General features: G+C 38.1%; 3 protein-coding genes across 5 annotated transcripts; 1 reads left to right on the top strand and 2 right to left on the bottom strand.

Annotated features, from left to right (window-relative positions):
- The first annotated feature begins 4 nt into the window (after window positions 1–4).
- Window positions 5–2943, top strand: LOC111777293 (Lecithin:cholesterol acyltransferase family protein). Its single transcript, XM_023656829.2, has 6 exons — window positions 5–498; window positions 591–813; window positions 907–1190; window positions 1270–1606; window positions 1780–2045; window positions 2276–2943. The coding sequence occupies exons 1-6, from the start codon at window positions 5–7 to the stop codon at window positions 2754–2756; spliced, it is 2085 nt and encodes a 694-aa protein (XP_023512597.2). The 3' UTR covers window positions 2757–2943.
- Window positions 2944–3549: 606 nt separating this feature from the next.
- LOC111777294 (ARM repeat superfamily protein) lies at window positions 3550–8234 on the bottom strand. 3 transcript variants are annotated; one of them, XR_015412092.1, is made up of 12 exons: window positions 7947–8233; window positions 7294–7671; window positions 6900–6965; window positions 6589–6728; window positions 6173–6299; window positions 5896–6047; window positions 5239–5374; window positions 4750–4834; window positions 4395–4669; window positions 4128–4261; window positions 3969–4038; window positions 3550–3851 (listed from the first exon to the last, which is right to left on the bottom strand). XR_015412092.1 is itself a non-coding variant. In XM_087118398.1 (10 exons), exons 1-10 carry the CDS (start codon window positions 8055–8057, stop codon window positions 4124–4126), a joined length of 1608 nt encoding a protein of 535 aa, XP_086974524.1. In that variant the 5' UTR covers window positions 8058–8234. The 3 variants fall into 3 exon arrangements, 1 of the variants encoding a protein (XP_086974524.1); XR_015412091.1 differs by having other exon boundaries at window positions 3952–4038; XM_087118398.1 differs by lacking the exons at window positions 3550–3851; window positions 3969–4038 and having other exon boundaries at window positions 4124–4261; window positions 7947–8234.
- Window positions 8235–8537: 303 nt separating this feature from the next.
- On the bottom strand, window positions 8538–12090 carry LOC111777565 (uncharacterized). The gene is made up of 4 exons (XM_023657225.2): window positions 11685–12090; window positions 10156–11145; window positions 9411–9458; window positions 8538–9278 (listed from the first exon to the last, which is right to left on the bottom strand). The coding sequence occupies exons 1-4, from the start codon at window positions 11883–11885 to the stop codon at window positions 8883–8885; spliced, it is 1635 nt and encodes a 544-aa protein (XP_023512993.2). The 5' UTR covers window positions 11886–12090; the 3' UTR covers window positions 8538–8882.
- Window positions 12091–12546: the final 456 nt, after the last annotated feature.

Consider the following 12546-nt stretch of genomic DNA (forward strand, 5'->3'; position numbering starts at 1 on the left):
ACCCATGGCCTCTGTTCTTCGTCTCCGCAAATTATACTACGTCAACCCTGTTAAGAATTCTTCCATGGGGATCCAATCCATTGATGATGCACATAAATCAGAGGATAAACCTAATGTTGTTGTTGCATATGTGAAGAAAATGCTGCAAAAGAAGCAAGATAATGACAGGAAGAAGAAAAGGAACAAGAACATCAATAAGGGGCAATCAAGAGAATGGAAGTGCTTAGATAACTGCTGTTGGATTATTGGATATATGTGTACATTTTGGTGGCTGATGTTTTTCGTCTACCATTACTTGCCTCTTACATTACCTGGCTTTCCAGCGATTGACTCTCCGGGGGCTGTTTTAAAGCGAGATGGCGTATCAGGTCTTCACCCAGTCGTTTTAGTGCCCGGCATTGTCACCGGCGGGCTGGAGCTCTGGGATGGCAAGCCCTGCGCCAAGGGACTGTTTCGAAAGCGCCTGTGGGGTGGGAGTTTCACTGAAACATTGAAAAGGTTAGCGAATTCCAGATGAATTTTACATTTCTGAAGCTTTTGGATTGATACTTGAAGTGTACCCATTTGAGAATTTGAATTCAAACTTCCAGACCATTATGCTGGTTGGAGCACCTGTCTCTGGACAATGAAACAGGGCTTGACCCACCAGGCATTCGAATCCGGCCAGTCGAAGGCCTTGTGGCCGCTGATTATTTCACCCATGGCTACTTCGTTTGGGCTGTTCTCATAGAAAATCTGGCTAAAATTGGTTATGATGGAAAGAACTTACATATGGCTGCATATGATTGGAGGATCGCCTTCCAAAACACAGAGGTATGCAATGTGACCAACAACACTCTTCTTCTTCCAATCAAATTATACATTTGATCATTGAGTTCGCAATAGTTGAGTTGAGAAATCACGCAGGTTAGAGACAGGGCTCTGAGCAGATTGAAGAGTAAAATAGAGGTAATGTATGAAACAAATGGGGGGAATAAAGTGGTGGTGGTGCCTCACTCAATGGGGGTTCTGTACTTCCTCCATTTCATGAAGTGGGTGGAAGCGCCGCCGCCGATGGGAGGCGGTGGCGGCCAAGGGTGGTGTGCCAAGTATATTAAAGCAATCATGAATATTGGCTCTACATTTTTGGGAACTCCAAAGGCAGTCAGTAAAATTCTTTCTGCTGAAGACAGACACATTGCTTTGCTCAGGTTCTATTCTCTTCTCTTCTTCACCCTTAGAGATTCAAGGAAAAATAATGAACTTGATTGATTATCTTGGCATTTACAGAGCTATGACCCCTGGTTTTCTTAAATCTGAAATTCTTGGATTTCAAACCTTAGAACACATGTTGCGGGTTTCCCGGACCTGGGATTCAACCGCGTCGTTGTTACCGAAGGGTGGTGAGACCATCTGGGGTGACTTAGATTGGTCTCCTGAAGATGTTCAGAATTGTGATTTGGAGACAGTAGATACACATTCTTTTAGAAACGAAAATGATTCAAATGACAGTGAGATAAATAAGGGCTTACAAGAAAAGGAGGCAGTGCACTATGGAAGAATGATCTCTTTTGGCAAAGAAGCAGCAACACGGCCTTCATCAGAGCTGTCTACACTTTATTCAGAGGTAATTAATGAACTTTGTTGTCTACTTTCTGTGCATTGGAACAACTTCTTTGTTGGGGAAAATGATGAAACTTACCAATGCCGAATGTATTAGATACTAGTTCTGTCCATAAGTGATCTTAGGTATTCGAAGTGGGACGGGATAGTATTGACTAATGAGTGGATCTTGAATAGGAGCTTATGGATTCAGGTAGCTCCAATGATTCGAGCTTCTCTTGTAGCGACGGATGGACTGAATATGATGAGATGAGTAGGGAAAGTCTTCGGAAAGTCTCCGAAAATAAAGCTTACACAGCGAAAACTGTTTTTGATCTACTCCGAGTCGTGGCTCCAAAAATGATGCAGAGGATGGATAGTCACTTCTCTCATGGGATTGCTGAAGATCTTGATGATCCAAAATATGCTCATTACAAGTACTGGTCAAATCCACTAGAGACAAAGTAAGTAGCTGTGTAGTTTTTTAGAATTTTCTGATTTCTTTAGAAGATAATCTTCCACATGAAGTACTGAATTGAATCAACGCTTGGCATATGAGCTGAAAATCTATCTAATAACTATCTAACATCAAGAACATGGTTTTGGAGGTGGTATTATTAGCTAATTTCAAATACAATCAAACAACTTCCCTCAATCCCATGAGACTTGATACATTTTGAAAAATTTGTTTCAGACTACCAGATGCCCCAGATATGGAGATATACTGCTTATACGGAGTGGGAATCCCCACAGAAAGATCATATATCTATGACTCATCTTATGATAAGTGCAAGAGCATTCCATTCAGGATTGATCTCTCAATCGATGGAGAAGGGAGTGGCTGTCTAAGAAGTGGGATGTATTTTGTCGATGGCGACGACAGTGTACCAGTGGTGAGCTCTGGTTTCATGTGTGCGAAAGGGTGGCGAAACAAAACACGATTCAATCCATCAGGCAGCCCTACATACGTAAGAGAATACAGGCACAAGGCTCCTGCTAGTCTGCTGGAAGGAAGAGGAATTGAAAGTAGTGCTCACGTTGACATAATGGGCAATGCTAAACTAATTGAAGATATCTTGAGGGTTGCTGCTGGAGCCACTGGAGCAGAGATTGGTGGTGATAGGATTTACTCAGATATATTGACACTATCAGAGAGAATAAATCTTAAGCTGTGATTCAGTTTGAGAGCTCAGGAGATGAGAGGTAATGAAAGGGAGATTAACAGGCTTCTATAGCAGGAGAGCATAAAATGTATGGCATAAAAAGAGAGGAAAAGAATTCATACTCTTGGCAGTGGAGTTTGTTCCCCCCAGTCTTCAATGTGAATAATATTGTGATGTTTGATCGACTTTCTAAACCTGACATGATCCAAATCTAGACAATAATGCATCTTATTCATTAAAAATTTTCCAATATGAAAGATCAGGAAATTTAAATAAGAAAATCAGCCAAAATACAAAGCTTGATTTCATAATGATTAAATACTTACTTGACAACGAGATGATGAAGTTATGAGACAACCTGCTGGTGAATCATTGGATGATTGGATGCAAGAAAAGAAACAAAAGGAAAATAATTGTTGCCAAAAACAAAATGGAAGCAATCCTGAGGGCCGTCACTAATGACATTGGCAAGCACATTGCCCACTTGATACCTGCTTTTTCTGACATTGACCACATTTTCGGTCAAATTTAGAGGGGAAAATGAATACTCCTTCATGCATACATATGCAAACGCAACTAAACTGTGTGAGAAGAAGAGCCAATGTTGTTATAAAGGGGACGGCGCAGACACCAGAAATTATGCATCAAACTGGAAATGAGACGTAACGCAGGTATGAAAAGAGCAAATTAGTAATAGGCCTAACCTGACAACACCTAAATTTAGATCATGAAAATTGCTCAAAAAGATGGGTGGGAAGGAACCAATGAAGTAAGCAGGCAATTAATTGAGCACGATGTGCCAATGGATCGTTGAATAATATGTGATTTTATAGATATAGCCGATCACAGCTAAATTTTGGTCCTAAAACCATCTTCAAACCATTTATAAGGCAAGTAGTATACAACCAAACATTTTGCAAGATTTTGGAAGTTTTTGGGACTATGTCGAGCCTGAGACCAATAAAACATCATCCAGCAAACAGACTTGACCCCGGTTGCATAGTACAGCCAAAAACGATGCTCCTTTCAGTAAATATATGCATTGACCTTTCTTTCAGTTGATAATGATTCAAAATAATATCCAGGACTGCATGCAGAATGGTGAGGCTGAAACCAAAAAGATAAACAAAAGCACCGACTCAGTACTAAATCTGCAGTGATTAGCGAAAACAGTCATGATTGAAATTCCGCAGCAAAGATCGATTACCACTTTAGTGTACGTACTGAAAGTGGTTAACAGCAACGCTATGGGTGATGAAGTGTAGATTTCCGTCTCTGCTAACTTCCCAGCCATCTGAGTTAGGAGAAAAAACGTAGCACTTAAATCAGGCATTGCAGAAGAAGAGAGTTCATAATGAACATAGAAATTGAAATAGATCTTACTCAGAATGTTTACAGCAACAACTCAACAATCTATTCACATCGATATCTTCTGCACGATATTCGCCTCTAACAACACCTGTCCCTTCATCCTTTGAAGCAGTCCAACAATTTAAGATAGCAATGATCCTTCTTAACTAAGAGATGAGTAAAGGACAACACAAAGTTCATTTATGAAAGAAAATGACCCATCAAAAATTGAAAATGAATTGCCTGCATTGAGCAATAAATAACAGTAGGCTAGTAAAACAAACTCAAAGAACAGGATACGGATATACATCTAGAGTTTGATTTTGTGCAGGCAGAGGTCAATCCATCCTCTTTTTTATTCAATTCAGTCATACGGTGGTCTAGAAGATCATCCTCGATTAGATCAGTCTTACTCACTAGTAAAGACACGTACTCAAACATCCTTGGTCTGCTCATCGCCTTTTCTTCAACATGCACCACTATCCTGGCAATGATGCTCCAAACAGCATCACGGGCTTCTAGGTCATCCCCAGCAAAAGAGAATATATCAAGTAGACCTTGTAGGAAAGACAAATCTGGATAGACCAGAAGTATTAAGTCCACATAAGGTGATGAATGAAACTTGGCAATAAGAAATACAATGAACTTAACTTACCCTGACTCATGTCACAGGCTAGATCAGGTACATCTGACAGAATATTTGCAATCAAAATCACAGCACTGATACAAGAACTTGAAACCTATGGAAAGAAATATGTCCATTTCAGAGATGGAAGGGTTTCTTGATCGTGAAAGAAAAATATATTTGTAGCATGCCGTCAATCACAGAACATAGAAGTAGTTTAAAATATACAACAAATAACAGCCGAAGAAAGAAAACTGCAGCATCTTCTAGCAACAAATTAAACGACAGGAAAGGTGGTAGATCACACGACATACCGCACTACATATCCACATTTGAAGACTACATAATTTGTCGGGTGGCAGATGGACACATTTAACAAGTTATGCAATTTATCACGCTGATAAAAGTAAATTAAATAATTCTGAGGTCTTAATAAATGGAGATGTTAATACATAATACACCAATTCCTATTATTAGAAGGTCACAGCTCTACCCTTACTTCAGGTACCTGAACTGTACCTCAAATGCATCTGGCAATTTGACTAGTTCACAAACAAGCTGAAAAAATTTTTTGTTTGAACAAAATTCTTGAGAATGCTCTTCAATTCCAGAGAGTGCTTCAACTGCACGAAGAATCGCGTCCAAAATTGAATACCTGAAATTGAATTTTGTGAGAGGACTGATGGACTCAAAAAAGCTTCGCTAATCATCATTTCTTATTCATATTTACAAGCATCATAAACCACGTCATACAATGCCGGTTGGAGATGCCATGACTACGAACATACAAAACTGTACATGATCCGTTATAGATTCTTCATATTGTTACTACCTTTTTCTCCTCCTTTTCCTTCTTTTTTGATGACCCATTATTCCTAAACCAGCTTAAATGCACTTCCACCAAATAACCCAGACCTTAGATTAATGAATATAATGATTCGAACCTACAAATTTCTCTACCACTAAACTCATTGATTATCAGTCGATGCATACAAATTAAAATAACATTTCCTTTCCTGATACAATATATTGGGTGAATGAACTCCCCGACTTGGGAGGCTAATTATAAAAGGAAAGGATATCTTAAAATAATTAAGAGATAATTACTAATATTTTAATCTAAATGCACTTATATTACACAAATCTAAATTACCTATAGACAAAGGAGATTAATACCTTTCAGCTGATCTTTCATTTGTTAATATTTTCATCTCAAAAGAAAAAAGGTTGAACAAAGCACTCGACAAACCCAGCTTCATCAAACATGGGAGCAGAACATGCACAACTTCTTGCTGATTTCCAATGATGGTTGATAATAACCCAACACTCTGATCAAGAAAGAAACTATTTAAGCCATCAGACCAGCTAAATATTTTGTCTTGCAATTATATTATGCTATAATTTACAGTAACCTTTTATGTTCTTTGCTTCCACGTGATATAGATTTTGATACCTTTTCTATAAGTTGTGGATTTAACGTATTCTCAGAAACCCAGAGAATACGAGAGAGAACATGCTCAGAATTCAATGCCTCAGCCCATATGGCACATTCGCGACTATGAAGCCCCGCATCTAACAACCTGTTAGTCATAATAACCATAACAAAATGTGCATATTACAGCGCAAGTAGAAGGATTGAATAACATTGTCACTAAACCATATTTCAATTGAATGCCACAAAAACTCAAGAAGGGGTACCAATAAATGGCCAATATGGTAAACAAAAATTGTCCTAATGAGTCTTAAAACATAGTATGGCAGGTATGAATGCCAACCTGACCAAATGAAATACTGGGAAAAGAAAGTTGCATATAGTTTGCAATTGGACATTATATAAATTGATTAGAAAGGCGTATTTTTTTACGCTACCTGCAAACTTCACATAAACATTGAGCATCATCTAGAAACAGCTGATTCACAATGGTTGTAATCAATCCACTCTTGTCGACTATATGTTTCATGGGAACTTCATGGCAGGCCAGGTTTCCAATAATTCCAAGGACAATCTCCTGCAGCAAGTAATCGATTGAATATGGATCTGAGGCAGTACTCAACTGATATCCTCAAAATAGAGCAACATTGTTTATCCATCTCTTTGCAAGAAAATAAAAGATAATGATGCACTTTCTAACGCATAATGGAAAATGATTATTAAAATTACACATCACGTTGTCACATACCATAACACGCACAGATTGAGAGACCATCAGGTTCGCAGAAAGAACTTCAAGAACGAGGTTCTGAACCTGGAAAACATGTAAACATGAAGATTACGTAAATGAAACCGGTTTTAATTGCAGGTGGCTATAGTGACACTATTGCTAGAATACTCAAAATATAGTGTCACCAGTTCCATTTGAAAAGCATTATATTATTTGCAAGTCAATGCTACACTACATATGGAGGGTACCGGAAACAAGGGAAGAAAAGAGTATAATACGAGACTTGGCAAGGTCAATAATGATGACTACAATGCTAATAAGAAGACGTTTTATAATTTAATCAGCCCACTTCTTCTCTTATCAAGACAAGTGGGACGAACAGAGTGTCTGGGTAGGAAGGAAACTAAAGTACCATTAACTCTGCATGAGATTTACTCGCAGAAAGATCCCACAGAATGCAACCATACTCTTCCCAGACATTTTCTTCTGATGATGAAATACGTTCCTCCGATCTAGGACATACACCTTCATCCTCACCTTCTCGATCAGCAAGTTTGTCAGAACCATCCGCAATTTCAATGCCCTGGCATTCATTCACTGTTCCTGAAGAACTTAATACTTGGTCGCCAGATAAATAGGCATCACTTTCATCCATGTTGGTTACTGAGGCGTCACGGTCGTCGTCTCTAATTCCATAAGAATTGCGCAGGTTACTTGCATCGGATGGCAGAAGTTTCCGTATGAGAGAGATAATATAGCTAGGATCAACCGTCGTTGAGATGTCAAATAACTGCAAAGTGATGTCGATAAGAAATTCAATCCACTGTCTCGGTCTCGAGATTTAGCTATGTCAATAACAAAATTTCCAAACTTATCACCATCGTAATACCAATTCATCGTATAATGCTACACCGTAAAGTCAAGTAACAAAGAAAATCCAGGTTAGCACAACTGAAAGAACAAATACAGTAGCGCTCAAGTTTCAAGAGAAATTTTCAGAGCAATAAACGAAGCCATGAAAAGCTAATTAAAATGTTAAACAAGCTCAGAAGTTTGAATAGAAACCTCATCAAATGGAGCGGAAGGGTGATGAGCAGGTCCTTTACCGCCTTCTACAGATTCGAGTTCAGGGTCCAGTTCCGCTTCAATAGGGTCTGAATCTGAGCCCACCTCCATAACAAGATTTCAAGAACACGATTAGGTGATAGTCTCGCTGTCGTCTTCAACCAAAATTTTCTACGACAGAAGCGTCGTATTCGTGTGGCCTGAAATTTCTCCAGCTACACGGCCTCTCCCTCTCCGGCACTCGACCAGATACCCATTTCGTCAATCGGGCCGGGTATCTGCCAGCCATTTTGGGCCGTCCGATTAACATCTTTTTGTTCCACAATTATTTGTTGAACCATTTACTTTAAACGAATTTTTAAGATGAAATTATGATTTTAATCAAATAATTCTAAGTTTGTGTTTAATTAATTTTGCAACTATGCATAAATTAACTTTGTTTAGTTCAACATTGAATCTTACTCTAAAGAAATTACATGTATCAAATCTTATGCCATATAATTATTTTTTTTATAAAGTAAGTTCGTTAATTTCATATAGAAAAAGAGGTAGGGGCCAACTTTACTTACGACAAACAAAACAGCAAGAACCTAGCACAAAAAAGATTTACATTTTAAATCTGTTCCAAGGATTCAGGAAAAAGTTCTAACCCAGAGCATTGTGCTATGAGAGACCTAGAAACAATGGGAGTGGTAAAGATAAGCAAAGCATACTCAAAGGTGCCCTCTATCAAACCGAGAAACGCTCAAGACATTTGGTGTTCGAGGTTGGTCGAGAAGAGCCTACGAAAGCTGGTCTACTCTCTCCAAGCAAAATACCAAAATACACACTGAATCAATTTGGATCAGGAATGCTTTCCGACTACAACAGAAACCAACCAGGATGGGTTACATTGTACAAGCCATACCCTGATATGCCATAACATTACATCTCTAGTTATGTTTGTTTCGATGCGGTCGATTTTGAAGTTCCATCGATAACTATGTTTCCAATTCCAATCTCCATGGCTTCTCTCTCGTCCTTCTCACTTATTTTTGTAGAAGGATTTTGCTCTATGGGCTGATTTTGATGGCTTGACACAGAAGATTCAAGAATTCTTGGGACAGAATTCAGCCATGGATGGCTAAGACATTGTGCTGCTGTTAGTCTCTTTTCCGGTGCAAAATCCAATAAAGGAGTAAGAAAGTCAGCCATGTCATTAGCATCTTGCTCGCTGAAATCATACTTCTCAGTCAACACCTTATTAAGAGGCCAAAAGCGCAAATGACGAATATGCCTCAACTCTCCATATCTGTTGAAGTAGTCCCTTGAATAGCGACCGCCTAACGCAACCTGTGCGGGATATTTCCATAATAAATGAGATGATTACATAAGAGTATTTAAGAACCATCAAAATATCAGGTTAATTGAAAAATGTCATATATGATAAAGACAGCATGGCCTTTGTAAGTATGTAACCCTTACCTTGCGAGGCATCACTCCAAGAAGCTCCATCATCAATGCTAAATGATCCTGTGAAATCAAATAAATACCAGAAATTACAACTTCCGGAAGAGAACATCCATGTCACAAGTCCGTAGTTATAGCACAGTTTTGTTTTCCAGTTCTCAGAACACATATACCGGGGATGTCGACATGCAATGCTTATAGTTATTTTAAACGAACCAAATACCATACTAATAATCTTACTAGCCAAGCAAATACAAGAGGGGGTCAGATTACAGCCAACGATTTAAGGAGAATACAAATAGCTGAGATAATAACCACATTATGTTTAAAAAAACGCACTACGTTAAAATCAAAATTATTTAAGTTTTCCAATATACAGCCTTAGCAAACTATAACCGTGCCTATTCAGTGTATGACGTGGTTGAAATTAAACCAAGCCACTAACCAATTAAAAAAAAACAATCAAATATATCATAATGAGATGAACTTCTACATTATGCCTTTCTAACGGCTACAGCAGAAGAAACATGTCAAAAAATCAAATTATAACTCGTTGAAAACTCAAACAAACAACAACAGCAAACAACTTTTCAGCAAGGTTTTCAAAGAAGTGAAAATTGGGACTTTGCCGTGAGTAGGAACAATGCTTCCAAATGAGAGGTGACAATCAATTAACAAATATTCCAGGTTTAAGAATTAAAGAGTTCAGGAAAAAAAAATCATGATAACAAAAGGAGAGCAAGAAAGGATTTTTACATACTTCATCCCTTTCATAGTTGTCACCACTGTGTGGGTCAAAAAGAACATCACCAGTGGCCAACTCGAAACAAATGCAAGCAAATGACCACATATCTGCTGGAGTTGAATATTTAGATCCAAGTATAACCTCAGGGCACCTATACTGACGTGTTTGAATATCATTGGTGAATTGCTTGTATGTCCAGCATGCATTCCCAAAATCAACCAGCTTGCACTTAAGATCAGCAGCTGCCAGCAGTCTCTGCCTTGTTTCTCGGCTCATTTTACTGTGGCTTTTCTTCCCTTGGCAAGCATGTGTTAAATCATCAGCATTTTTTATACCAACATCATTCACAGCATTATCTTTACATGTTTTGGTTGTACCCCCATTTAATTTAACCCCATTATCAAAATCTTCAGTGCCAGCTCTTGTACAGTCTTCTTCATCTAGATCATCTTCAACAGTTTCCTTCTCCAAACGCCCCTGGGCTGCCTTCTTAGTTCTTTTCCTTATCTTCTTTTTCTGGTTCTTGATAACATCCCCATTGTAGCTCTTAACATCAATTAAAGCATCCAAACTAGTCGAAGTTTTGTTCTTATTGTTTGGAAGGATGAGAGGATTTCCTGATTTTCTAGGATCTTTAGATGGATCAATCATAGATGGAAGCAATACATTCTCTGGCTTTAAATCTGTATGTATAATTGAAAGTTTGCTGTGCAAGTAATCTAATCCCGCTAAAATATGAAAACAAATTTCCTTCACCATGTGTAGAGGAACACCTCTGTAATCAGCATATTTAATAAGGGTCAATAAGTTGTCCCCGAGGTACTCAAAAACCATACAAACATGAAGCCCATTTGGGCCAGAATGCTTAAAATGGTCCAAAAGCTTCACAACACACTTCTTATCTTCCATATCTCCCTCTGCTATCTGCTTAAGAATCTTAATCTCATCCAACGCAGCTTCAGTGTAATGCTGAGCACTCTTTTGAACTTTCAAAGCTACATAAATCTACAAACAATAAAATTCTCGTGTTGTTAAAGAACTAAATAATGAATGCAAATGCAAGTGCTTGGTTTCGCTTTCAGCCTATAACCACCAAACCTTGTAGAGAACAGCCTAAATAGCCGTAAACTGATAGTGAAATAAAAAAGAAAACGACGTAAAATCGGTAAGACCTGGATGCATAAACCACAATAGCTACCGACAAAATTTAACGTTGTGAGAAAAAAGTTAAGTTCAAAGTTCAACTCTGAATCTTCAAAACGACTACCAGCGGCGAGGACCGATCCTGGTCCTTATCCGTTAGAAGGAAGGCAATGACATAATCCATTTCCGGACGCTACTTCTCGTAAAGTAACATAACATAATTCTCGTTTCATCAAACTATTCTTCTTGCTACTTGATATCAAACCCACAGATCCCAACAACTAATTCTCCAATGTGCATTCAACATTCCCTCAATAAGATCACTTTCCTTATAATCTCTCACTTCTAAAGAAAAAAAAAAAAAACAAAACTATAACTCCAAATTCCACCAAAAACCGTACCGATTTCTGAGTGTCCCAAGCTAACCACACAGTGGAAAAATGACCCCAGCCGAGCTTGCTTTGAACAACATAGCATCCGTTCTTAAAAGTATCCCCAACACGAACCGCATGATACCCTCCTCGCCTGTAGTCCTCGGTCCCTTCATCCTCCGATGTATAATCAGTTTCCTCGCTCCGATCGCCTTTCCGAGCCTCCGCCATTGACGAGACAAATGAAGATTAAATACAGAATTCGTAGGAGAGAAAATGAACACTAATATCCACCGTAGAAATGGATGTTCCTGAGGTAAATCTGAGGGAAAAGTTAGAGCAAGCGCCTTGGTCGTGCTACCGCGCCAACCGCGATTAGGGTTTATATGGTGCGTACCTACTGCCGGGAAAGAGGACAACCGATAACTTAATAAGGAGTCTTTTCCGAAAAATATATATATATAGTGAGTGATTGGATTGTACTGTCGTGAATACAACAAGTCCGATCGCGAATTTTTAGTTGGAAATTCTATGGATTTGGTAATTTCTTATAAATTTAAATTCTAATTTTAAATTAAAAAAAAAACACTAAATTCATGAAACTTGTAATTCAACCCTTTCATTTATTCATTTATTTTCCTTTCTTTTTTTAGAACAGCTTTTTCTTTAATTTATTTATCCAATATAATAAAATATTTTCAACTCTATTAACGATAATATTGTATATTCTCAATTATTGTTATCATTTTTAATTTAAATAAAACAATTTAGTACTACTTTATGAAAGATATAGAATAATTATTTTGGATATTATTTATTATATATATATATATATGGGCCTCGGAAACTGGAATGGAATCTCGTGACCCGAGTGTAGGGCGAATCCGCTAGC

This window comes from Cucurbita pepo, chromosome 16, assembly GCF_057944985.1.
Source record: "Cucurbita pepo subsp. pepo isolate OVF chromosome 16, ASM5794498v1, whole genome shotgun sequence".
Taxonomy (NCBI): domain Eukaryota; kingdom Viridiplantae; phylum Streptophyta; class Magnoliopsida; order Cucurbitales; family Cucurbitaceae; genus Cucurbita; species Cucurbita pepo.

Coding starts and splice junctions, on each gene's coding strand:
- LOC111777293 (XM_023656829.2), top strand. CDS start 5: ATGGCCTCTGTTCTTCGTCTCCGCAAATTATACTACGTCAACCCTGTT. Junction 1,607..1,779: donor TGTCTACACTTTATTCAGAG/GTAATTAATGAA, acceptor GATCTTGAATAG/GAGCTTATGGATTCAGGTAG. Junction 2,046..2,275: donor TCAAATCCACTAGAGACAAA/GTAAGTAGCTGT, acceptor AATTTGTTTCAG/ACTACCAGATGCCCCAGATA.
- LOC111777294 (XM_087118398.1), bottom strand. CDS start 8,057: ATGGAGGTGGGCTCAGATTCAGACCCTATTGAAGCGGAACTGGACCCT. Junction 7,672..7,946: donor CTTCCGCTCCATTTGATGAG/GTTTCTATTCAA, acceptor ATCACTTTGCAG/TTATTTGACATCTCAACGAC. Junction 4,835..5,238: donor AATTGCCAGATGCATTTGAG/GTACAGTTCAGG, acceptor TTCTTTCCATAG/GTTTCAAGTTCTTGTATCAG.
- LOC111777565 (XM_023657225.2), bottom strand. CDS start 11,885: ATGGCGGAGGCTCGGAAAGGCGATCGGAGCGAGGAAACTGATTATACA. Junction 9,459..10,155: donor ACAACTATGAAAGGGATGAA/GTATGTAAAAAT, acceptor TTGATTTCACAG/GATCATTTAGCATTGATGAT. Junction 9,279..9,410: donor TTGGAGTGATGCCTCGCAAG/GTAAGGGTTACA, acceptor TATCCCGCACAG/GTTGCGTTAGGCGGTCGCTA.